A 25,416-nucleotide genomic window follows, 5' to 3' on the forward strand; every position below is an offset into this window, starting at 1 on the left:
CACAAGAGTGAGGATGTGTTACCAGAATTGGTAGCCAACAGAAACCTGCCAAAGGCTGTTCCTATTGAAATGTTTGGAGAGTGTTCTAATGTAGTAGCAATTTAGCGCAGGGACTCCAGCTTGCTGTGTGAAGAGACAGAAGAGAAAATTTGGAGGCCATGTCACTTCTTTTGTTATTGTTTATCTCTGCTGCTGTACTGTGAAACTATGTGAATGTGTAGGATGGCCAAGTTCCAATACAAAGTTGATGGGTGCTGGACTCTTTTTCTTAAAAAATCATCTTCATGCTGGGCTCCACTGGCTCACACTTGTAATCATAGCAACTCAGGAGGTGGAGATCTGAGGATTGTGGTTCAAAGCCAGCCCAGGCAGGAAAGATTGTGAGACTCTTATCTGTAATTAACCACCAGAAAACCAGAAGTAGCACTGTGGCTCAAGTGGTAGAGTGCTAGCCTTGAGCTGAAGAGCTCCGAGACAGTGCCCAGGCCCAGAGTTCAAGCTCCAAGACCCCCCCCCCCCCACACACAAAAATCATCATCATATATTCTGAAATACTGTGTTGAAATTTAAATGTAAGCAAATCCCATTCTAGCTTGGAGACATAAAAATAAGTGTCCATGCCAAATTTAGAGAGTGCATTTATGATCAGGATATTGAGAGGGATGAAGAGGGGGAGCCCATGGGCATGTGCATGCACACACACAGATACACACACACACGTGTGTGCACACACACGCACGCACAGAGCTATCCTTTGCTCCCCTCTGCTGCTGGAGGCCGCTTACAGGTGGTATCAGGCCAGATTCCCAAGTTACCTGGGGAGTTCTGCGGTGAGGAACAAGGTGAACAACGGGGAGAGAAGCTATACCCAGGATGAAAGGTGGTCTGCAGAGGGATGTAAGACATTATCTCTTCTTCAAAAAGACTGCAAAGATTAAGAAAAGCAAAGGAAAAATTAGCAATCCATCTCTGCAGAAAGTGTTCACAGGATAATGGCAGTCAGAGTTGTCACCAAGCACAAAAGGGATCCGATTCAGGCATCATTTACAAACATAGGTACATCTTACTGGAAAATTGTTTTTTTTTTTTTTAAAGCTCTGATTAATCCTCCCCAAAACAATCTCTACCAAGTACTTTATGTTGTGCTTGGGGCCCAGCTGCAAATCTAGTGACCTGTCTGGGGAGGCAGAGCAGGTACGAGGGTGGGAGCCCTACTTCAGGCTCCATCTCTAGAGACTTCTAGAACAAATGATGGTGAGTGTGGCTCAGAGTGGTTGCAGTTCAGAACTCCAAAGGGCAACTTTTCTAGCATTTTCTTGAGTACAGCTCTTTACCTGAGCAAAATGACTAGATCTGCATCGCAGGACAACTTCTCAAGTCCATGGCTGCCCTCGGTACGGATGTAATGGATTTTCTCCCTAGAGAAACATGGGGAAGAAAATGAATAAGAACTGTCCACCAACATCCAAGGACATCTTTCTTGAACTCCCTGTTTTTCTCTCTTGCAGTGTGGCCAAACAATAGTGTCTTAAAATCTGTTGTGTGTTGTGGCACCTAGAAGTTGCTGTAGGTTCCAAGGATGCTGTAGAAGGTATGGTGCTCCTCAGACTCACACTAAGGAGCAGAACAAAATCAGGGCCTCACAGAGAGAGGGGTGGGGGAAAGGAGAGGGAAGGAGGGAGAGAGAGAGAAGAGAGAAGAGAAGACAGGCACGGGGCTTAGAGGTACTTCTGTGAGCTCAGGGTACATGAAGCTATGGAAGGTAGAGTTGGGAGTGTCTTGTGAAATCCGTGTTCCATGGGAAATTCTGTAATTTCTACAATGGACATAGAGGGATCTCCCTCAGCCTCCAAAACAGATTGGGGCCTTTCCAAGATTAGTTACAGCACAAGACAGTTGTTTTGTCTCTGATTTGTTAATAGCTCTTTTAATCTGACTTCCTTTTTTTTCCCCAGTCTTCTACTCCAACCAAACAAGTGATCTCAAGTAAGTCTATGGATAAGTAGTACTTATTGTGATCAAATATATTTTAAATTTACTTCCTTGCTATTCAAACACTGTACCCAGTAAGCATTCTGTCTCATGCCTGCTTTGGAGAAGTTAAACTTTTCCTTTCTTGAAGAAACACGGTAAAATCTGGGAAAAACTTAAAGGCTGACTGTTTCACAGGTGACTTTCTCACTTATGTACGTGGCCAACATTGCACTGCACTGGTTACCCCACTGCCCTGAAGGATCTGCATTTGGGTAGACCCATGTTCTCCCTGCTGGGGGAAGGGTTATCTCCTTTATTCTTAGAGTCACCTAGGCAAAGGAGGTTCAGAGAGGGCAGTGCAATGCTGATCCCAGCTATGGGGGGCAGCTCCCTGTGCAAGGGCCCTAGCAGTGTGCCAGGACTGAGGAGCTAGTGGCTCTCCACCAGGCGTCCTTCGCTCTGCCATCTCTGTGCACACCCAGTGGCATGAGGGATCTGCAGCTGTCCCTGGGACTCCATCCCCCACACTCTAAAACCAGGAAGATGCGGGAGCGAAAGCGAATCAACCCCTTGGCCACAAGGAAAGGTTTGATGCAAACTATCCTCAGAACTCTGGCCGGCACAGAGGCACCTGCATCTTTCATCTCCTGATATCTGTCTTTGACATTTGCCTTTACCAACCAGTTCATCCTCCATGTTCCTCCATCCTGCAGGTGATGCTGTTTATCTTCTCACCTGCAGAAGCTTCATATCTCGTTGCCTTTTTATTTGCAGAGTGGAGGATTAACCCAGGATCTAACACATGCTAGGCAGGTGTTCTTCCACTGAGCTGTACCCCCAGCTCCCTCTTCACCTTTCTATGTTCAACCTGTCACCAGCTCCTACTGTCTTTTTGTCCAGTGAGGGGCTGGTACTGGGGCTTAAACTCAGGGCCTCACACTCTGACTGGGTGGCTAACACTCCGACACTTGAGCCACACCTCCACTTCTGGGATTTTGCTGGTTAATTGGAGATCAGAGCCTCAAGATTTTGTCTGCTCAGGCTGGCTTGGAACCATAGATCTCCTTCTCCTTCCCCTCACACTCCCCCTTCTCCACCTCCTCGTCCATCCTCCCCCTCTTCTTCTATTTCGCTTTTCTAAAATTTAAAATGGGTCTCCAATGCCTTTGGTTAGTTCAGATTCTTCCAAAAGATAAGCAGTGAACTCATTTAATGGTAGAATCAGTAACAAAGGAAGATTTAAGGGTAGTCATGTGTCAGATGCTCTTTAGGTAATGCAGGTTGTGCTCTATAAGTCAAAAAACAGCTCCTAAATTAACGGTCCAGAGTGTGGCATTGCCTTGTGTGAACCCCAGCAGACATTTCTTGAATGTTGAACACAAATAAAAGTGGGCAATTACCCATTCTAACTCTCACATACTCATGACAAACACTCTAAAAGTCGTGGTTCCTATATTTAAGACCAGGTTTTGAGGGAACAGAACAGATACAAAGACAGGAAAGGCAGAGGCTCTGGTCCAAAAGGCTGACATGTGCAGGGAGATCCAGGCAAACAACATAATATAACAGATCTAAAAATATCCTGGGTACAAAAAGAATGACATTAAAGCAACAGAGAAAGAATACTACAGTCTGCCTGGACACTACACGTTTGCCTTTGATTTGAGCCTTTAGGAAAGGATGAGGTGCCCTTAATAGAGAAGCCACTCAGGCAGAGGCCTTGGGCCTTATGTTTAGAATCCTGACTCTATTCATCCACAATCACACCTCAGGAATATTCTGTGAAGGACAGTAGGGACATGATAGACCTGTGCTATAGAGAGGTAACTCTGGTTATGTAGAATCATGGCTGGGAGGGAGGCTTGCAGTAACATCCTAGGGAGAAATGAGAGGACTCAAAGTTGGGTCACAACAGGGAGAAAGAAAGAAGAAAGGGGGGCATGCAGGAGTGAATATTTGGATGTGGAGATCCAGGAAGAAGGAGGGATAGATGAAAAGGATGGAAGGAAGATGATAGTTTTCAGTAACATAGAGTAACAATACAAGGAGAAAAGGATTCTGTGAGGGGACAGTAGGGGAAAAATAGAGAATGATCCATCTGAAACACTGGCCAGAATTTGAACAGGTAAAGGGCTGCAGCTGCTGGAAAGTGTTAGGAAATGAGAGTAGAGTACACAGGTACCATCCAGATTTAAGAGGAAAAGGGGGATGCAAAGAATGCAAGCTTTCACTGGGCTACCACTTGCCTAGTCTTATCCTTTATATACCTACTCTTTGAAATGAGCCCAGAAGGCCAACATCATGACCTTGCCATGCTGGTGATGAGGAGACTAAGGTCAGAGGTCAGAACATGCTGCAACCAGCCACCCTCAGGGTGAAAGTAAGGGTTTAGATTCCAATGAATCACACCCTTGACTCCCATCCATCTCTAGCCTTTGAAGGAAAGTCATATTTGAATATGTTGGTCAGAAAGCAAAATTTCAGATTAAAGAGTTTTTTTTTTTTTGCCAGTCCTGGGGCTTGAACTCAGGACCTAGGCACTGTCCCTGAGTTTCTTTTTTTCTTTTTTTTTTTGGCTCAAGGCTTGCACTCTACCACTTGAGCCACAGCACCACTTCTGGCTTTTTCTGTTTATGTGGTGCTGAGGAATTAAACCCAGGGCTTCATGCATGCTAGGCAAGCACTCTACCACAAAGCCACACTCCCAGTCCCTAAGGAGTAGTTTTTCTCTGTTTGATGCTCTAGATGGCTTTCCTTCCCAAATCAGTTGTTTCAGAGACACATTAAAAATGGTGCATGGAAATAAGGACTTAAGTGGCCACACCAAAGACGATGCTTCAGTTTCTTTGGGTCCTTTGCCTCCTTCCCTCCTTCCCCCCTTCCCTCTTTCCCTCCCTCCCTCTTTCCCTCCCTCCCTCCCTCCCTCCCTCCCTCCCTCCCTTCCTCCCTCTTTTCTTTCCTTCCTTCCTTCCTTCCTTCCTTCCTTCCTTCCTTCCTTCCTTCCTTCCTTCCTTCCTTCCTTCCTTCCTTCCTTCCTTCCTTCCTTCCTTCCTTCCTTCCTTTCCTTTCCTTTCTTTCTTTTGCCAGTCCTGGGGCTTAACTCTGGGCCTGGGCACTGTCTCTGAATTTCTTTGCTCAAGGCTAGCACTCTACCACTTGAGTCACAGCACCACTTCTGGCATTTTGGTGGTTAATTGGAGATAAGAATTTTGTGGACTTTCCTGCCCAGGCTGACCTAGAAAAGTAGTTGGAAGGATATGGAAATTCGAGGGATGGGAATCAAACCCTACCTGAGTGCATGGTTCCTTGCCAAGCTTGGCTGACGCTCTTGCAGCATTTCAAAAATGTTTGGCTGGCGAAGAAATGCCACAATCTTGTCATTATATGCTGAAACAGACCAAAGGACAGAGTTGTAGTGGAGTTTGCTGCTCAGAGATTTCTCTGACAACTAGGAAATGCTCACTTGATACCCAGATTATCTAGGACTTTGACATAATAAAAACAGTCTAAGCTCTGGAATTTAAAAAAAAGATGCATATTTGAGTTTTATAAGAGAGAAATAGGGCTGGGGATATGGCCTAGTGGCAAGAGTGCTTGCCTCATATACATGAGGCCCTGGGTTCAATTCCCCAGCACCACATATACAGAAAATGGCCAGAAGTGGCGCTGTGGGTCAAGTGGCAGAGTGCTTGCCTTGAGCAAAAAGAAGTCAGGGACAGTGCTCAGGCCCTGAGTCCAAGCCCCAGGACTGGCCAAAAAAAAAAAAAAAAAAAAAAAAAAAAAAGAGAAATAGTACATGATTTTCTCACGATACAATATAAAATTTGATATGTCTTCACCATGTCCTCTAAGATTCTCTGCTGTATGACCATTTTACTTTCTTATTGTGAATTTTCTTTAATATGATGCACTTCCCTTTTTATTTTTAAATGATCAAACTAAAGTGAACTTGGAGTAAGTTGATTGTTGACAGTATGTCAGGTGTGTTGCTGGGTGTTAACTCCTGTCTGTGAAGTGGTAAAGGAGAACAAAACAGCTCTTCCTGAAAGGGAAAGGCATTCTCCTCTCCTCTTCCTTACTCTTCTTGGTCCTTTTGTTAAAGTCATTATGGCAGAAGATTCTTCGTGAGCATTTGAATTTTTGGTGCTAGTTCTGAGCTTGAACTCAGTACATGGTTGCTGTCTTGAGCTTTTTTGCTCAAGACTAGCATTTTGCCACTTGAGCCACAGCTCCACTTCCAGCTTTTTGGTGGTAAGTTGCAGATAAGTCTCACAGACTTTCCTGCCTGGGCTGGCTTTGAACTCAGATCTCAGCCTCCTGAGTAGCTGGAATTACTGCAGTGAGTCACTGGTGCTGGCATAGCACTTCATTGTTACTACCACCGCCTCATGCTATTTTCCAGGCCTGGTAATGGTAATACCCATTATTTGGACTTTTCACCCATTTCCTTAACACAGGGGGGCATGTGTTTTGTTTTATTTATTTATTTATTTTTGGCCAGTCCTGGGCCTTGGACTCAGGGCCTGAGCACTGTCCCTGGCTTCCCTTTTGCTCAAGGCCAGCACTCTGCCACTTGAGCCACAGCGCCACTTCTGGCCGTTTTCTGTATATGTGGTGCTGGGGAATCGAACCCAGGGCCTCATGTATACGAGGCAAGCTCTCTCGCCACTAGGCCATATCCCCAGCCCAGGGGGGCATGTGTTTTGAAAAGAGGCAGCTGAGGTTTGAAGAAAGACCATGAAAAATTTTCTGTACACATACATGGCAAGAGAGGCATATATTTAAAGCCTCACTAGTGAGGAGGAAAATCTATCACTTCATTAAAACTATGCTCCTCTGGGCTGGGTGGAAAAATCATTAAATGGGCATGGTTGTATGGAACAGAGTGGAAAGGAGAGAGGAAGAGGAAGATAGAAGGACAAGGAACAAAGTGAGGAAACAGGGAAGGAAAAGGGCAGAGGGAGGATGGGAGCACATGGTTGGGGGTATCAGAAAAGCTGAGGAGAAACACCTAGAAAAGGATTCATGAGAAGGAAGACAAGGCTAAGTACTGAGTTGCATGGGGGTCAAACAGCTGTGATACATACCCAGTGGCAATGACTCATGATGGTGCTGGCTTCGAATAGCAGCTACAAGGCTGTGTCCTGTCCTGGACAGCAAAGAGGCTCCTCTGCTTCTAGAGACTTCTGAGGCCTAATTGTAAAATATAAGCATAAGACTGAAAATCTGTCATCAGTTTCAGGTGACATTTTGATACTAATTATTCAACATGAAGTAAAGATTGTGATATCATCCAAGTTAAAAAAAAATAGTACCATCCGGGCACCAGTAGCTCACATCTGTAATCCTAGATACTTAGGAGGCTGCAATCTGAGAACTAGTTTGAAGCCAGCCTAGTCAGGAAAGGCCCTGAGATTCTTATTGCCAATTAAGCACCAAAAAAGCCAGGAGTGGAGCAATGGTTCAAGTGGCAGATCACTAAACTTATCACAGAAGTTTAGGGACAGCACCCAGGCCCTGAGTTCAAGCCTCAAGCCTGACAAAAAAAGAAAAGTTATATCTTGGTAGTCAGTAGATACTATGTGTGAAATGACCTATGTAACTTGTGAGCAGGGATGGGAGGAGGAAACCAGGGTAAAGTGAAGGAAGGGGTGACATTGTCCGAAAAAAGAAGAATGCTCCTGACGAAGTGGTCACCCTTCTATGCAAAACCTTAATAATAACAATAACATTATGTCAAAATAGTGACAATGTTCTAAGTATTGGGAACTTCATTAAGTTCTAAAAATGAGGAAATATTGTAGAAGGATATTATATTCTGGTTTGTAAGAAAATGACTGAGCCAAATGGCTTGTACTCCATTTAGATTAAGGAACATTTCCCATCATGCTAAATAAACTCTAGGTAAATGTTACCAGTAAGGTATATTTACAATTCTCATTTCCAAGAGGTAGCATTGAACTCCAATACTAAACATGGAATAGACTTGCTCTGAAACAGTGGTGACTGCATTCAAAGAGCATCACATAGTATCTTAGATCTACACACATGTTCAAGGTAAAATTAAGTTCAATTTACAAAGAGAGAATTTGAGGTGCCAAGATGTAAGCTTGCCCTACATTTTCAACCATGACTGAAACTAATGCTGGCCTGCAAAGTGCTTGTTTGCACCTATCATGTCACCAGCCAGCATCTCATGTCTTAGCTTTGCTTTGGAATTTTGACAAAACCTCACGGGTGAATAACTTGCTTCACCTAAAATAGACATTTGTGACAATTAACTTTAAACTAATAAGTCAACTTTCAAAATTAGTAACCCCTTTAAGTTCTAGAGCACATTTTTTCTACAATGATTCATATATATTTTGTTTCTGAAGATTCTTACAGCCAGTCAGGGTGTGGTGCATACCTGTAATCCCAGAACTCAGAAAGGACAAGAGGACCCCAAATTCATGGCCCAGGTATGTTCTCTGTCTCCATCTGACTGTCTGCCTGTCTGTGTGTGTCTCTCTCTCTTTATCTTCCACACTCACACACACACAGTCACACACACTGCCACTGCAGAGTAAGATAGTAAAAGTGGGGCACTAGAGTTTTTTCACAATGGAACACATTCACAGATATATAAAATTTAGTGTAGATGATGAATCACTCTATAATATTTGAAAAAAGTATGATAAATAGGCTCTAATATATTTAAGAACTTTGCAAGTAATTTTATAACACATTTAAAAGAAGTCTAGATATCTAGACAAAAGTGGAAAAGAAATTCTCCATCATAATAAAATTCACTTATACAAGCTGTGTACTGGCTACTCATGCTTATAATCTTACCTACTCAGGAGGTTGAGATCTGAGGATCGTGGTTCAAAGCCTGCTGGGGCAGGAAAGTCCATGAGACTCTTATCTTCATTTAAACACCACAAAGCGGATCTGTGGTTCAAGTGGTAGAGAGCTAGCCTTGAGCGATAAAAGCTAATGAATGGTGCCTAGACCCTAAGTTCAAACCCTGGCAATGGCACAGGTGCACATGCACACATGCACACATGCACACACACACACACACACACACACACACACACACACACACACACCACTTACATAGAACTCAGGAGAGTTAAGAGAACTCTTAAGCCATGGAGTCTAGAAAGACCAAGTTAAGCCCTGCAAAGTCATTTAAAACTAGGCTATCTTGGAATTCACAAATGACAATGTAGGAATCACTAATTTCTAACTAGGCATGGTAACTGTTGGAATTCCTTGGGTCTTACTTCCACATTCCCTTCTCAACAGGATTAACATATTAAAATATTTTTGATGCTGCAAACACAGAATTCTCAAAGACCACTTAACCAAAAATTATTTAAATGATGAGTTACATGAGTAATTGGGAAAGTGGCTAAAGCTCAGGAGACCCTGCAGTCTCAATCCCAGTGAAGGTGTCCAACTACAGATGGGTCCTGGGCTTTGAAATAGGAAGGGTGCCCTGCTATTCCTGAAATTTTATGTGCTGTGGATATGTGACTGCTTCTGAGCTTGCCTGCTCACTGACAAAACTGAGCCAAGTTGAAAAACTTTAAAATACAGATGAAGTTGAGTTACTCTAAAGGCAGATAAATGGCTAGCTGATGAGTATGTACAAGCAAACTACAAGCTAGAGGAAACAATACTGGAGGCAGACAGGACTAAAGGGATCCTGAGCAGTAGAAACAATGCCTGCCGAGGAATGCTGCTGCAGAGAGCAATCTGGAGGATAAGGATGGTTTGACAAAAATATTCTCCAGTTTGGGGTGTATGAATTGAGGGCATCGGGGAGGATAGGTAGAAATCCTAGGATTCTAGGACTGGGCTAGATTTTACAATGCATCCTTGCAGCCACAAAGTGGTACTCAGCAGTGCCAGCCAAGAGACTGACTTGCAGCTCACTACCAACTTCAGGCCAGAATGGCTCTTCTAACTACTGAAAATGAATAGAAGACCAGATTTTCTTCTTAAAGCCCAAATTAAATGACCTGAATTTCTTGACATTTGGGGTGTGTATATATTGTGTATATATGTGTGTGTATGTATGAAAGGCAGAAACAGAAAAACAGAGATAGAAATACAGAGAGAAAGAAGAGGAGGAACAGCAGGAAGAGGAAGAGAGTAAGGAATCCCACCTCAGACATGCTAGGAATGGTTGTTCTACACAGGACTGGGTGTAACTCTATTTTCAGTAGAGAATACTTTTAGGATTTCTTTTCCTTTTGGTGTTGATTACTTTAATCATCACTGGAAATGGGAAGGCTGCAAACATTTAGTTCTCTAGGCAAGACAAAATAGATAGCTTGTGAAAAGAGTTTTCAGTGACTAGTAAACAAACTTGGCCTCTGCATTACAATTTGGAAATGTATACCTTGTTTTTTAAAGCTGTGATTGAGATGTATAGACTTTAAATTTTATTGGGCTAATAAACAGCTAATGTTCTTCCTGCAAACAATGGAAACATAATGTTAAAAATGTATAAACAAATGCAGAGGAAGGGTCCAATGGATGAATCTGCACCATTTCTGGACTCTTTTTGTGATTTAAGAATAGATCAAGAGCCAGGTATGGGTGGCTCGCACCTGTATCCCTAGTTACTCAGGAGGCTGAGATCTGAGGATTAGAGTTTGAAGCCAGCCTGGGCAAGGAAAGTCCATGAGGCTCTTATTTCCAATTAGCCACCACAAAGCTGGAAATAGAAATATGACTCAAATGGTAGAGTGCTATCTTTCAGTGAAAAATTTCAGGGATAGGACTCTAAGTTCTTGGCCAGGAAGGAAGAGAGAACAAGGAGGGAGAAGGCATTTCTAGTTCTCTCTCATTAGCATGTCCCCAGTGACCCAAATTCCTCCCTCTAAGCTCCAAATCTGTTGGTAGAGGGGAGGGTGGTAGGGATTGAACACAGCTTCACACATGCCAAGTAGGCATACTACTTCTAATCTACATCCCCAGGTCCCAGGCCTCAATTCTTAAAGGTTTTAAGAGGAACAGGTCTTTACAACATGGAATTTGGTGCATATGTCCTCATCACCATGGTGGCAGAGGCCTCAAATAAGCCTCTTTTTCAAGTCCCTCTTTGCTATGGTCTTTCCTCCTCTTGGCCTTCATTGTCTTATTTTCAAGATTCTAGTTTGTACAGACGGAGAGTAAGAAAAATCTGAGCTGTGATTCTGAGCTCCTGTGTGGTTTGAGCTATTTAGTTTACTTAAATATAAAATAAGGTTCGTGTGTGTGTGTGTGTGTGTGTGTGTGTGTGTGTGTGTGTGTGTGTGTGTGCTGGTCCTGGGGCTTGGGCTCAGAGCCTAGGCACTATCCTTGAGGTTTTGTGCTCAAGGCTAGTACTCAAAAGTAGCCACAGCTCTACGTTAGGCTTTTTGGTGTTAAATTGGAGATAAGAGTCTCATGGGTTTTCCTGCCTAGGCTGGCTTTGAACTACAATCCTCAGACTTCGGTCTCCTGAATAGGCAGGTTTACATGTATGAACCACTAGCATCCAACTAAAGAACAATTCTTATCTAGTGTGGGACTATGTGTGGCAATGTTAGGTGCTATGGTGGATTTTAAATGTTAACTTCACTGGATTAAAGGATACCCAGATAGCTGAAAAACAGTATTTCTCAGCATGTTTTGAATGCATTTTTGGAAGAGCATGGCATTGGTATCATGGACTAAGTAAGTAAAATACACTCTCACTCAGCATGCATGGGCATCATCTTGTTGATTGAGGGCCCAGATAGAACAAAAAAAAGCAGAAGAAAGGTGAATGTACCATTTCCTTTCTGGAGGTGACATTTGTTCTGGAGGCTCCCCACTTCCTGGGCTTTCAACTTTGGACTGAGAGTTAACACAGTCGGCTTTCCTGGTTCAAGGGAATTCAAACATAGCCTGAGCTATGCCACCAGCTTCCTGGGTTCTCCAGCTTTCAGAGAGCACAAAGTGGGACTTCTCAGCTACATAATCACATAAACAAATTTCCATAACAACCCCCGTGCCATCCATCCATCTACCAACCCATCTATCCACCATCCATCCATCCATCCATTCATCCACTATCCATCAGTTCACCCATCCTTCCATCTGTCTACTCTATCTTCTATCTACACATACCCACCCATCTACTTTACAGGTTCTGTTTTTCTTGACTAGATGGTTTTGACTAGATGGGGATCTTGACTAGATGGTTTTGTTTTGCTTTAATTTTTGTTTTGTTTTCGCTGTTATGACTGGGGACGTGGGGGGGTACTATTGACATTGAATGGAGAGGATCAGAAAGTAAAGTTCCTGCAGTGCTGAGATAATTCTACACAACTACAATTCCGGTAGTCTTCCTCTGTTAAGAAGCTATGGATGAAATGATTTCTTTTTCTTGTCAGTCTTGGGGCTTGAACTCAGGGCCTGGGCACTGTCCCTGAGTTTCTTTTGCTCAAGGCTAGTACTCTACCACTTGAGCCACAGCAGCACTTCTGGCTTTTTTTTTTCTGTTTATGTGGTGCTGAGGAATTGAACCCAGGGTTTCTATGCATGCTAGGCAAGCACTACCACTAAGCCACATTCCCAGCCCAGATAAAATGATTTTTAAAGCCCATTTTTACACAGAAATTACCATTTTACTTTCCTCAAATTCATTCAATATTTTTTTTTAAAAAACCCTCACAGCTCATCTATGTGATATTCAAACTGTTCCAAAAACCAAGACCTAGGAAGTGAGCACTTGTTATTCTGGTCACACGGATCCATCCACTGCGTCCTACAGATCTTTCTCAACCCTCCCTCTCTACCTTTGTTCATGATTTGCTTATGCTGTGCACTTGCTCTTCCTTTGTATCTAGCTAGATTCTACAAAGTTCTAGGTCAGATATCGTACTTCAGATGATACCCAGCCTTGGCCTCTTTTGAACTTCTATGATACATGGTCTGAACATCTCTCTTGGCACCAATCATATTCTCATTTCTCATCTGTATTTTTAGCCTGTCCTCAAAAACAGAATCCAAATTTTTGGAGGACAGGGACCATCTTATACTGCTTTGTATGCTACTAAATCAATATTTGCTGCACAAAGCTGAAAATAAATTCAAACAGCACCCAGTGCATCCTTTCTCTATTTTTATGCCAGAGACCCTCTGTTTTCTTATTCCCCAAGAGGAACCAGATATTTATTTTCTTAGGATCTTTGTTTTCTCTGGGTACTGATCCTGTGTTAGATGTCCTGTGCCTCTCAGCTTCTCTCTGTTGCTCTGCTTGTTTTCCTCCGTATCAGGTCAAAGCTACAGAAGAAAAGTGATAGGCAGAGGGATGGTGGGGTTTTAAAATCTGACGATCGGAGTGAGTTGCAAGTGGATGCATTAAGAGGACACAGATGGCACATTAAGGCTCTTTCAGCATCATGTATCAGCTGGTTTTTTAAGCTTGTTTTTGGCTGATGAATGTGCCACCTTGCCACTAATGTTGATATTAAATGAACTGTATTTGGGCTATCTAACCAAGGCCTCTTTTATGAGAAATCGTTCTCAGCCCCATAGCTCCTGAGATCATGGTGGCTTCTATAAATAGAAGGCTCAGATACTTTATAAAAAGTCAGGAAATAAATAGAGATTGGTTTATAATACCACCAAGAGGTAATTTGCTTGAGAAAGCGGGCGGGGGGGGGGTGCTTGGAAGGGCATGGGATGCAAAAACAAATTTGGAAAGGAAAGAAAGAGATAGTTCAGGAAGACAACAGCTCTCCATGAAACCATGAAGGGTAACTACCAAATGGTAAGAGCAGTGACACCCTAATAAGCCATTTTCTCTATGAATTATGGTTAAATGATGGCAGACAGAGAAGATATAAAACCAAGGAAGAGTAATGCTAGGAGAGGAATCGATATTCATAGGGCCTGACAATTTCCCCATTTTTAGTCCATACATATACTTCCAGCCACAGGATTCCAGTCACTAAGCGACAGTTCTGGCCCCACAGAGGAGCAGACACAGTGCACCTGTGAGCAGTGTGTGGGGAGTTGGGGGGCCATTACCTCTCCAGCGCTGTAACTCCGCAGCCTTTGGAGGTGCTGTCGATGAGTCAGGTGATTGGGAAGGCGGCCATTCTGAAGGGGGATTCGAGGGTCAATGAAAGTGGTAGCTCGACTGTTGTGGTCCACAAAGAAAGACTGCAGACAGATTGGTAAGACAAAAGATGCTATGAGACAACAGTCTGACATGGAATGATACCACAAGAGAAAATTTTGGGGCTTGGTCATCATGCTTATTTCTGCATCTCCCTCCCCCCACAGTTAAAAAATCTACTCAGAACTCCTCTAGCCAGATGGGGATGGGCAGGCTGGGCATCTGCTTGCCCAGTAATTGAATGATAGAAGATAACCAAAATAATGCCAACTATCACAAGTTAAAAACAACCATCAACATAGTTTTTAAATTACCCCCTTTTGAACAAAACATTATTAGTGAAGATATATCAGTTTTAACTGATCTCAATCAATGCTAATCTTAGATATTTTTAGATATCAACTGACAAAGGCAACCAAGGAAATTTTATACAGGCTAAGAAATTATTTTCTATAATCCTAGCAATTCAGGCGGCTGAGATCTGAGGATTCTCAGTTCCATGTTACCAGCAGTTGTGTTTAAATCACCATGTGGTTTGCTGTTCCCTGCTCTTAATTTTGTGAAAAGCAAAGTAAAAGTTGTGACAAATCTCACATGCCAAAAAGGACATATAATGTATATATATATATATATATATATATATATATATATATGACAGGTCTTGCTGTGTAGCATAGCATAGTGGCCCATCTGTGATCCTCCTGTCTCAGCTTCTGGAAGGCTAGAATTCCAGTCTAGATATGTGTTACTAAACTTGGTTCAATTGCAACTGTGTCATTGATTAATATATGGTCTTCAGCTCATTTAATGAATATGAATTTGAACTCGTCTTTATATACTATTACTATTTCACACAAGATTAATATCATATTTTAAACTTTCTGACTCATTTCTTATTTCTTTATAAAATTAGATCTCATTGTTCCTAAGTTGGAAAATATTTGCCTTTAACATATGAATTTGTCTTATTTGTACCTGTTGGCATAACTGTTATGCTTAGCTTTACATTTCTAATCTCATTTTTACTACTTCTATTCCTTTGTAGGTTTTGTTTGTTTTCCATGCTTTGCAAACAACAACAAACTAAACTAAACCAAACCCCAAACCCTCTATTTTCCTTTATCTTTCAGAGGAATTTGGAGGAGAAAAATCTTATTTGCAGTGGCACACACAGACTGTGGAATAGCATGCATGCTATGTTGCCCCTGTCCACTGGCCCCAGCCACAGTACTGAGGCTGCGAATCTCCCATGCGGACAGTCACTTGCTGCTGGCTGGCCAAGGGCATCCCTGAGGCATGAGACTGTCTCACTTTCTCAGTCTTCTCCCTGGTGAATCAGGGATGGATGAGAGCCCCACACATCCATCCCTCTCACCTTTCCCTGCTGGTCTGTTTTGATCTCCCAGCCCCGGGGCAGTTCCAGTCGAGTGTCTGCGAACATGTTAATGAAGTTCACCAAGTCTCGGTTGTGCTGGTAGCGTTCAAAGTTGCGAGCATCTCGTCGAACTTTCAGAATCATGTGCTTTAAGCAGGTGCTACTGGTGAAGACTCTGTAGGCACTCTGAGCCCATTCAGGGCAGATTGGGGCAGAGGGTGAAAAATTAGGAAAAACACACAAGAACACTGTGAACACTTTATCATCAGGTCAGGTGACCACTATACAGAGATTCAATGTGAGCTAGACATGGAGGCGTCAGAAGCATGGACCTTGCTCAAGAAGTAAATGTCCACTCCAACACCCATGGGCTTCTTTGCCATCAGTTCTACCTGGCACCTGGCTGCCTTGGGCACAGCACCACTTCTCTGAGCATCACTCTTTCCTCCCCATTCCCTTCTCTGACAGCACAGTTTGTCTTTGTTCCTCTTACCTGTCTAATTAATACACAGCAGTAATTTAGGGTCCCTTGATGACATAAGGCAGGACCTTAGGAACTCTGTCATGCCTGGGAATCCTATCTAAAACTTTGGGGTCAGGGCATGAGAAGAAATGAAGAAAGTTTTAGGAGTTTCTAAATGTGTCCAGTGATAATTTAGTGAAACATGGGGCTCGTGTGTGTGTGTGTGTGTGTGTGTGTGTGTGTGTGTGTGTGTGTTCATGTGTTCATGGAAAAGAGACACACTATAACGAAGCCAGGAGCCCAGTGGCTCTTGCAGCCTCAGGGCCCTTTGGTGCCCCACGTCTAGTGTCTGTCATCCTTGTTCCCTTTTTGTTGTTCCCTATGGTGTCATTGATTTGCCGCTCCGAGTCTAACCACTAATCTCTTCCTACTCCAGTCACAACCTCCACCACCGCATCAAACCAAGGCACCTGCTTAATGGAATCACTGTGAGCTCAGGTGCACAAAGAAGGAATGACTCGAGTCTCATCTATATACTCTGAACACAGGATATCTGAACATTAATGACTCCCTGGGAAATCTCTCTCAATGGAGTCCGTCCTGGAATGCTTCTCTCACTGCAATCATTGAACCAGCTCCTAGTCTTGCCCCCCTTAATATCTCCCCACTGTCACCAAAGGCCCTGGCTGTGCAACCCCAGTGCCCAGGATCACCTCAGGTTTCTGTTGCCCACTGAAGTGGACCCAGCCTCCTTCACATGGATTACCAGATGTTTGCTGTTGTGGCGCCAACCCTTCTTCCCTGCCTGAGGGCACCCACACTCCAGCTACACCGGAGCCCCCACAATTTGTGGTTCCTCACACACCCTCCCTCTGCCTGGACTTCTGTCTGTCTACTGTCAACCCTCAGGATTCAATTCGGATGCCATCTTCTGTTCCCTGGCAGTCCCCAGATGTTTTATCTGCCCTCAGTTTGAGCCCTGTCCTATTCTGCAAGGCTGATTTTTTCACATGTTGTCACTTCTATTTCCCCAACATAGCTTTGTGTCTCCAATGCTTAGATCTGTGCCTGAGCTTCAGAAAGCATTTGTTGAAGGCAAGAATGATACGGTGTTCATTTTTATTTCTGGAAAACACTTCTCCTGCAAAATCCAATGAAAAAAACGTTGAAAATCCTATCACTTGAAAAAAACGGTTCTAAAGGAAACCTAGTTATTGCTTTAGGAGAAATCTATTTTAAAATCTGTTCAGTGAGTGCGATTTTATAAAATGGGATAAGGTGAAAGGAATCTGGCCACTTCCTATGAAAACTGGACCAAGATGTTTTTATTTTTCTGGCATGAGGGAAAATTCTGGCCTCTTTCATCTGTCCAATGACCATAGGAAGCTTGATGGGGTCGGAGCTCCTTTGCATTTAGAGTACTCACGTAATTGGCATGTAGCACAGTGAAGAATTCAGGGTTGGTGATAAACTTGACCGCAGGGGACTGCAGCAGCAAGGTGATTTTCTGTGAGTTGACGGGAGAAAGGGAGCCTTCTCTTCTCAGATCTGGCAAGAAGGAAGCAAATGAATAGAATAGATTGGCATGAAAAAGTCCTCTCTGAGTCAGAACTGGCTGCAGCTTGAAGACTTCACCCCCTCAGTCAACTGGCTTTTCACAGCGCCCCACAGACCACTCATTCCTGAGTTTTAGGCTTTTTTCAGATGCTGGGATATTTTCCTGTACATAATGAGCTATATTGGGCATGAATCCAAGTCTACACATAAAATGTGTTTCTTTCAAATACACATGATATACATAGCTTGAAGATAATTTGATGCATTTTTTGAGACATTGTCTTGTTATGTAGCCTAGCCTGGGTTACAACTTGAGATCCTTTACCCCTTCCCTGTGTGCTACAGGTGTGAGCCACTACATGTGCTTTATACAATATTTTATAATAATTTTGTGCCAAACCGAAGTTTCATAGTGTGGAATTTTCTATGTGTGGCATTCATGTAGACACTGTTTTGGGGGCCATTTTTGGATTTGGAATGGATTTTCCACCAGTATTGCTTTCTGTAAGTTGGGTAAGAACCGGGCTTCCTAGTGGCATCCTTGCATGACTTAGGCTCTAGTCTTCCACATCCCCTCATCTTCCTGGCCCCCATTTTTGATGCCAGTACTGGTGTTCAAGCTCAGGACTTCACTCTCTCTTTTTTTGCTGTTTTGTTCAAGGCTTGTGCTTTACCACTTGAGTCACTCCTCCACTTCTGGCTTTTTTTTTTCTTGGCAACTGGAGATAAGAGTCTCCTGTACTTTACAACCTAGGCTGGCTCTGATCTATGATCCTCAGATCTCAGTTGTCTGAGTAGTTGAGATTGCAGGCATGAGCCATCAGTACCCTACTAGCATCTCCCTTCTACTCAGTGACTTTTGTCTTGTATTACAAGTTGCTCAATGTGGTTATGATGGTTGTTGGAAGAACCGACCACAGCAGCCACCTCAGAGCCTATTGGAAGACCAAGCATGTATGTGTGAGCACAGGAATAACACAGGAACTCACTGCGCTCAGCTCATATCACCTACAAAACTGGAGGATAAATGTGAAGTTGTGTGAACCACAAAATGTGGGACAACTGTTACATAGTAATTACCAAGGAACCCAATACTGAACCCAGAAATCAATTTTCTGTCTCCCCCCTCCCCCCGCCAGATTTCTGTTTCTAATTACTTGGCCTTTCTCTCATGTAGTTTCTCAGAAAACTGAACAAAGAAATTAATAGGAAAAGCTAATCCAGTCAGTTTTGTTAGTAATCTGATATAAGGAAAAGAGATGGATGCTGTTAAATTTGTTGGTAGAACTCTACACATTTAATAACTTGGAGCCTTCTTTTGGCAAATAGATCTGCCAGTCCATAGAGATAATGGATTATTAGGATACCACTGCGTTAGTCTGAGATGATTCTGGGCACAAAAAATGAAAGTCAGTAGCTTGCTCTGTGTGTGTGTGTGTGTGTGTGTGTGTGTGTGTGTGTGTGCCCTGGTGCTTGAATTTAGGGCCTGTGTGTTTGCTCTTAACATCTTTTGTCCAAGGCTAGCTCTCTACCACTTGAGCCACAGGTCCACTTCCAGCTTTTCGATGGTTAACTGGAGATCAGAGTCTTATTGAGATTGGTTTCCTGTCTGGGTTAGTTTTGAACCATGCCCGACAGATCTCAGCCTTCTGACTAGCTAGGATTACAGATATGAGCCACCGGTGCCTGATAGGCTCATGGTGTTTCAGTGTTTTTCATGGAGTTCTGGTAGGCAGGTTCAAATACAAGAAGACCAGGAAAACCAGGCTCTTGGTAAAAAATGCTGTCAGACTGCATGCACCACCAGAGGCCTGCTGGAAAATCCCTTTGTTCTCAAGGTCCTCTCTGGAGAGATATGAATTTTCTTCTAAATACAGACAAGTAATTATTCCTAGTGCTGCTCCTTTGAAAGGTAATTCTTTTAATGCATATTTTCTTGGTAAGTGGGAAAACTTAGAATACCAACAAATACATTTCCTTAGTGATATGGGACTAAGCTACATGATGCACAAAGTTGTCATGATGCATAGGCATTGTAGTCAGAAGGCCCATGCCCAGAATCCATTTGCTTCCCAGATCTAGGCTCCCTTTGATGGTGGTAGCCTTCTCATCTCCTCAAATCTTTCAGAAGTTTCTATGAGGCAGCTATGTTGTCTCCCTTATCTCTTGGGTACCAAGACTCTCTCTCCTCTACCCTGGTCCTCTTTGCATTCTCTCTCCCATAGCCTGCAGTGGGGGTCATCACTCTCCTGCTCGGTAGGATGAGGGGCTCTCACTCTGACATACTGTCTGATGACAATGGACGCCATCCCTTGTGTGTGGGCTTCTCGCCTCTAGTACCTAAGTTTGGCTGGGAGGATTCTGCTTCAGAGTCACTTCCTCCACCTCCGCTTCCTCCTGCTGGGACTTGCTCACAGTTCTGGCTTCCAGACTCTTCCTCAGATCTCTCAGTTGCAATGGTTCGCTGAATGTTTTGATACCTTTACATTAGAGAATGGAAAGATAGCCATTATTTTGTTTGCTTGTTGGCAGGCCAAGGCTCTGAATCAGATAATTGTAGAAATCTGTGAAGAATTATCTCAAATGTTAGGGAAAAAAGGCTGAAAATGCTCAAAAGATAGCTAAAACAATTAGCAAGACAAGTATCTCTAGATTATTTGATTTTGCAAGCTAGGATAAATTTGGAGCAGGCTGACTTAAAAAAAATCAACACAGCCTCGTGCTGGTGGCTCCCATTTATGATTCCAGCTACACAGGATGCTAAGATCTGAGAATTGTGGTTCAAAGCCAGCCCAGGCAGGAAACTCTGTAAGACTCTTATCTCCAATCAATCAGCAAAAAATGTCAGAGGTGGAGTTGTGGCTCAAATAGTAGAGTGCCAGTTTTGACTGAATAAGGCTAAGGGATAGACAGGACTTAGGCCCTGGGTTCAAGCCCCAGTAGTGGCATACACACACACACACAAAGTCAACATAAAGAATAGCTAATAATGCAAAATAGCTAATGACCTGTATTAACAAAATCAAATCAAGTCCAAAATAAGAGTGTGGGAAGTAATTGACAACCAAGGTACATCATTACACTATGTCTACAAACTAGAACAATTATTCTACTCACTCTTGTCAGGTAATTGACAAAATTGGGCAGAGGTTGTGGAAATCTTACACCTAAAAGTATGTTTATCTCAAGGATCATCTTATTTTTCTTCGGACATTGTGACCCTCCATGCCAGTCAGTCACCTACCTCTTCAGGTATTAAATATTTACTAGCCCTCCCATTATGCACAGCTCTAGGATTAGAATGGCCTTGTCCTTGGAACACATGTAGTTGAGATGGGGCAAATGGGAAAATGGTGTGTAAACTATGTCTCTAGCTGTGAAAGGCTGTTCTGCTCCTGAAAGATGACCAGATGTGTGGGACCAGACAAAGAAAAGTTGGGAGTTGCCTCAGAGCTTTTTAGGAAGGAACATTTATTTGAAGAGAAAGCAAGTGAAGTCAAGCTGCCCGAGGCTGAGGATGGGAAAGCACCAGTAAGGATGTGGGGAGGATGGTAGGGAACACCTGCAAGGTACCCCAGCATCCATAGTTCAGGCCACAAAATCAGAGTCACCTGCAAGATTTGTCAAAAACACAGAAGACTCCCAAGCCCCATCGAGGCTCTGATTTGGTAGGTCTGAGGTAGCACCTCAGGTTTGCATTTCTGCTTCACATTTCAGCTATGTCCCAAGTGGGCCTGAGGCCCCCGGTGCAGCGGTCAGCTTTGAGAACTGCTGCACTTGGTGGTGAGAAGCTGCTTAAAGATAGCCACCAGATACGGTGGCTCAAACCTATAACTCATACCTGTAGTCCTAACTACTCAGGAGGCTGACACCTGAGGATCATGCTCAAAGCCAGCCCAGGGAAGGAAAGTCTGTGAGACTAAAAGCTGGAAGTGGAGCTGTGGCTCAAGTGGTTCAGGGCTAGCCTTGAGCACAAAACTTCAGGGACAGAGTTTAGACCCTAAGTTAAAGCTCCAGGACACACACACACACACACACACACACACACACACACACACACACACACACACACACGAGAGACAGCCCCAGGTACATACTTAGAATGACCTCTGAACATAGTGTGGAGAATGAATGGAGGACAGGAGCCTGGAGCCAACAGTTAAGCCAACGTCAGGATATGTGAGAAGCAATGGTGGGTCATCCTGCTGGGGTAGGGAAAGCACCCACATACTGCAGGGGTTCCACGATCAATTATATCTGCCAATAGAATAGTTCCTGCCCCTATCTAGCCCTTTGATAGCTTGGGTTTGCTCCACACCCTGTATAGCCTAGAAAGCTGTCCAGTTATGTGGCTCCTGTCTCCTCCACCTATTTTCCTCACTCCAAGTAGCCTCTTCATTTTTCCCCACACCACTTCTGTTTTGCCTAATGACTCTCAACCTCCTTTATAGTGAAGCTGTGATCCTTGTAAGAGTTTCAGTGAAGTGCAGGTTATCAGAAAATGACCCCTATGTGTCCAGCAGTGTATGTTCTGTGGCTGCCAAATGACAGAAAACTTTTAAGTGTTTGAAAGCTCTGGGTTAAGTATTTAAAAGCCTGACTACTTATCTGAAGGCTGTCTGACCTTTCCCTAAGGAGTTTTTTTTTCACAAGAAGGGAATAATTTCTCAAAACCTAAATTCTTTTTCTCTTTATCTGTTCCCAGAACTCTGACTGACTCCTTCAGTGCACTTTGGTCTACCAAAGCGTACCAGGATTTACTCATGAAAGACTGCAAAATTCCTGGAGGATCCTGGCTTTTTAGACGAAACAATTCTTCAAAAAAATCTCTCTTCCTTGTCTCTCTGTCCATCAGTCTCTCTCTCCCTTCTGTCTTTCTGTCTTTCTTTCTATCTTTCTCTGTCTCTCTCTCTTTTGACAAGATCTGTGATGTAGCCTAGCTGGCCTTGATCAAACCATTCTGCTGCCTTAGACTACTGAGTAGCTTGAATTACAGGACTAAGCTACCACACTCCACTTAAAAATATTTTAAGCATTCAGAACTATTATATATAGGTACAAAGAAACTGTGAAAACAGGGTGCTATTGCAAATAAGTGAGACAGGTGTACAGGGAGAATGATGGAGTAGGTGAGTCGGATCAAAGTACAGCATATGCATATAAGGACACATCAAAACAGAATCCCCTTGTCTACCTAATTGATGCTACTACAAAATGTGGGATAAAGCTGGGCATTGGTGGCTCATGTCTGTAATCCTAGCTGGTCAGGAGGCTGAGATCTGAGGGTTGTGGTTTGAAGTTATCCTGAGCATGCAAGTCTATGAGACTCTAATGTCCAATTAAATAGCAAAAAAACCAGAAGTGAAGTTGTGGCTCAGGTGGTAGATTGCTAGCCTTGAGAAAAATAGCTCAGGGACAGCACTTAGACCCCTAGTTTAAGCCCTAGAACTGGCACATACATACACATACACAAAAAGAAGCCAGGATAGAAAATACACATTATACTTTTTGAGACCGTTTTCCTTGAAGGCAGCTTGTAATTAGTGTTATAAACTTATTGTTGGAATGTTTTAAGTTCTGTCCCCTTTTGAGAATCTTGTGATGGATATAGACCACTCCATCAGAAAAAGAATAAAAAGAAGTACGTTCATGTAAACTCCAGCATCCACTTTCTTAGAGAGTTCCTGGGCCCCCTCCTATGCTTGGAGAAGTGGCTGTGGCTAAGAACTCTTTTCCAGGATTCCCAAAGCTAAGTGACACTAAAGTCTAACTTGTCTTCTGCCACCAATTTAGCTCTCCAAGTGCATGCTCTGCTACTTCATTACTTTGCAATCTCCTCATTCTAAGCAAGGGAGCGTGAGAGGAGAGTTTGGCTGCCCTTCTCCGTTCCCTGGGCTGTGCAGGAGCTCGTTGCATACTGATCACCAACCGCCTGTTGAGCTGCTCCATCTGGTGGATGGACCCCGACCTCCGCATTCCATCCGGGGTGGCTGCTGCAGTGGGGCGCTGCCAGGTGGTCGTGCGGTTCACGTGGTCCACATAAAAGATGCGCCCGTGGCTGTCAATGCGAGCTTCCCAATCTAATGTTCAACAGAAGGTAAAAAGAGAATCAAGGACAGGATCACCACTCCCGGGCCGGCTTGGGGGAGAACTCACCATCGGCTCACTGTCACTCTCTCCAAGCCCTTGCCATGACTTGGGGAGACAGGTGTAGAATTGGGCCTCCAGAGAAGCGTCTAAGGCACTCACACTCCCTGCAGGATCATTTCCAACAGTGACTGTGGGTTCCTCAAATGGGAACTATGCTCAGAATTAATGGTTTCTAAAGAGAAAGCCTTCTGAATTTATTTCTTCAAATCACCTGTTGGGCTGGGTGCTGGTAGCTCACATCTGTAATCCTAGCTACTCAAGAGGTTGAGATCTAAGGACTGGGTTTGAAGTCAGCATGAGCAGGAAAGTCCATGAGACACTCATCTCCAATTAACCACCCCAAAGCTGGAAGGGGAGCTGTGGCTCAAATGGTAGAGAGCTGTTAGTTTTGAGCAAAAAGCTCAGGGACAGTGCCCAGGCCCCAGAACTGACACACACACACACACACACACACACACACACACACACACACACACACACATACACACACACACCCCATTACTCAAGTGGTAATTGTGGAAGATTGGGTGCATCCTCCAGGGATCGCTGATGCTGTGATTCTGAACTGCAGCATCCTTTCTTCACTAAATCTAACAGAAGGTGAGTGACAGAGGGACAATGGCTCTGTATTAAAATTAGTTTTAACTTTGGTCCTAAAACACTGTTCCTGAAACATGACATGACCTCTTTCTCATGTCTATTGGGCTTCAGTGATTCATGAGAGGGTGAGTGGAAGGGTTAAATGCCTAGAGTTCAAAATACTCTTTGGTAGACTATAAATTCACAATGTATACTCAGTCTACCTGTGGCTGTCAAATATATCTAGCTAAAATCAAGCCAACCCAATAACAACTACGGAAAAACATAAAAAACATAAATCTTTCATTGCTAAGTAAACATTCTAAAACAGCAGGAGGAGCCCAAGATAAAGATCCTCACTTTCCAAATTAAACCCAACCCATAGAAAGCGGAGGCAGGAGCACAGATGAGGCGTATTACACAGCACAGACAGGGACAGGGTAGGGCAAGATGCATGGGAAAGCCTCAGAAATGAAGAGGACTGGAAGTCACGTTCACACCTAAATGTGACATAGAAGAGCAATGTTTGCTGGGTGGGCATGGGCAAAGCTGTTATATTCTACACTTAACAATGGAGTGGAAAGAGCGACAATCTGACAATGTTATGCTGAATTAAAAGAAAACAAACACACAAACAAACACAGGTGATTGCAAAAATGAGAAAAGCTCTCGAGAGGAAGTAGCTTTTGGGAATAATGTCAAGTATTAACACTTCAGGTAATGACATAGCAACTTTTAACTTTTTTAATGGAAAAGTAAATTTGGTGTATTTGTGGTTTATACGTACACAGCATATTTGTTTGGAAACATCATGGCATCCACCTGATTCTAAGGTTTGCTAAATAGCCCCCAGTGAAAACCCAAATATTAGAAAACACTAAATGTAAAAAACAAACTGAAAGGGAAAAAGATTTGTATAAATATGTTCTAGAAGCCTTAGACTCAAGGTGGTGATTAGGTAATTCAGCTGTCCACCATTCCTTGTAAATATGCAGAACGTGTTGAGTCAGAGTCTAAGTATAATGGTGTTACCTGATAATTACTTTGTTCTAAAAAACTTGAAATGGCAACGGTTCCCAAACAACTGTTTTTCTTGACTCATTCAACCAAGAGTAAGTGTTATTCTTTTAAGAGTATTGCACTATTTAATTCACTTGGAAAATGTCCTTTGAATCCTTACTATAAACT

General features: G+C 43.3%; 1 protein-coding gene across 1 annotated transcript in view; it reads right to left on the reverse strand.

Annotated features, from left to right (window-relative positions):
* Hecw1 (HECT, C2 and WW domain containing E3 ubiquitin protein ligase 1) overlaps positions 1–25,416 on the reverse strand; it is a 288,520-nt gene that overhangs the window by 38,839 nt on the left and 224,265 nt on the right. The window contains exons 11-19 of the mRNA XM_048339413.1: positions 23,429–23,579; positions 19,840–19,979; positions 17,369–17,490; positions 15,480–15,665; positions 14,014–14,148; positions 7,062–7,167; positions 5,265–5,361; positions 1,335–1,418; positions 816–925 (exon numbers count right to left, since the gene is read on the reverse strand). Of these exons, the coding sequence (XP_048195370.1) occupies positions 816–925; positions 1,335–1,418; positions 5,265–5,361; positions 7,062–7,167; positions 14,014–14,148; positions 15,480–15,665; positions 17,369–17,490; positions 19,840–19,979; positions 23,429–23,579 (1,131 nt within the window). The remainder of the gene's footprint in view (positions 1–815; positions 926–1,334; positions 1,419–5,264; positions 5,362–7,061; positions 7,168–14,013; positions 14,149–15,479; positions 15,666–17,368; positions 17,491–19,839; positions 19,980–23,428; positions 23,580–25,416) is intronic.

The sequence above is a fragment of the Perognathus longimembris genome, chromosome 2 (genome assembly GCF_023159225.1).
Source record: "Perognathus longimembris pacificus isolate PPM17 chromosome 2, ASM2315922v1, whole genome shotgun sequence".
Taxonomy (NCBI): Eukaryota; Metazoa; Chordata; class Mammalia; order Rodentia; family Heteromyidae; genus Perognathus; species Perognathus longimembris.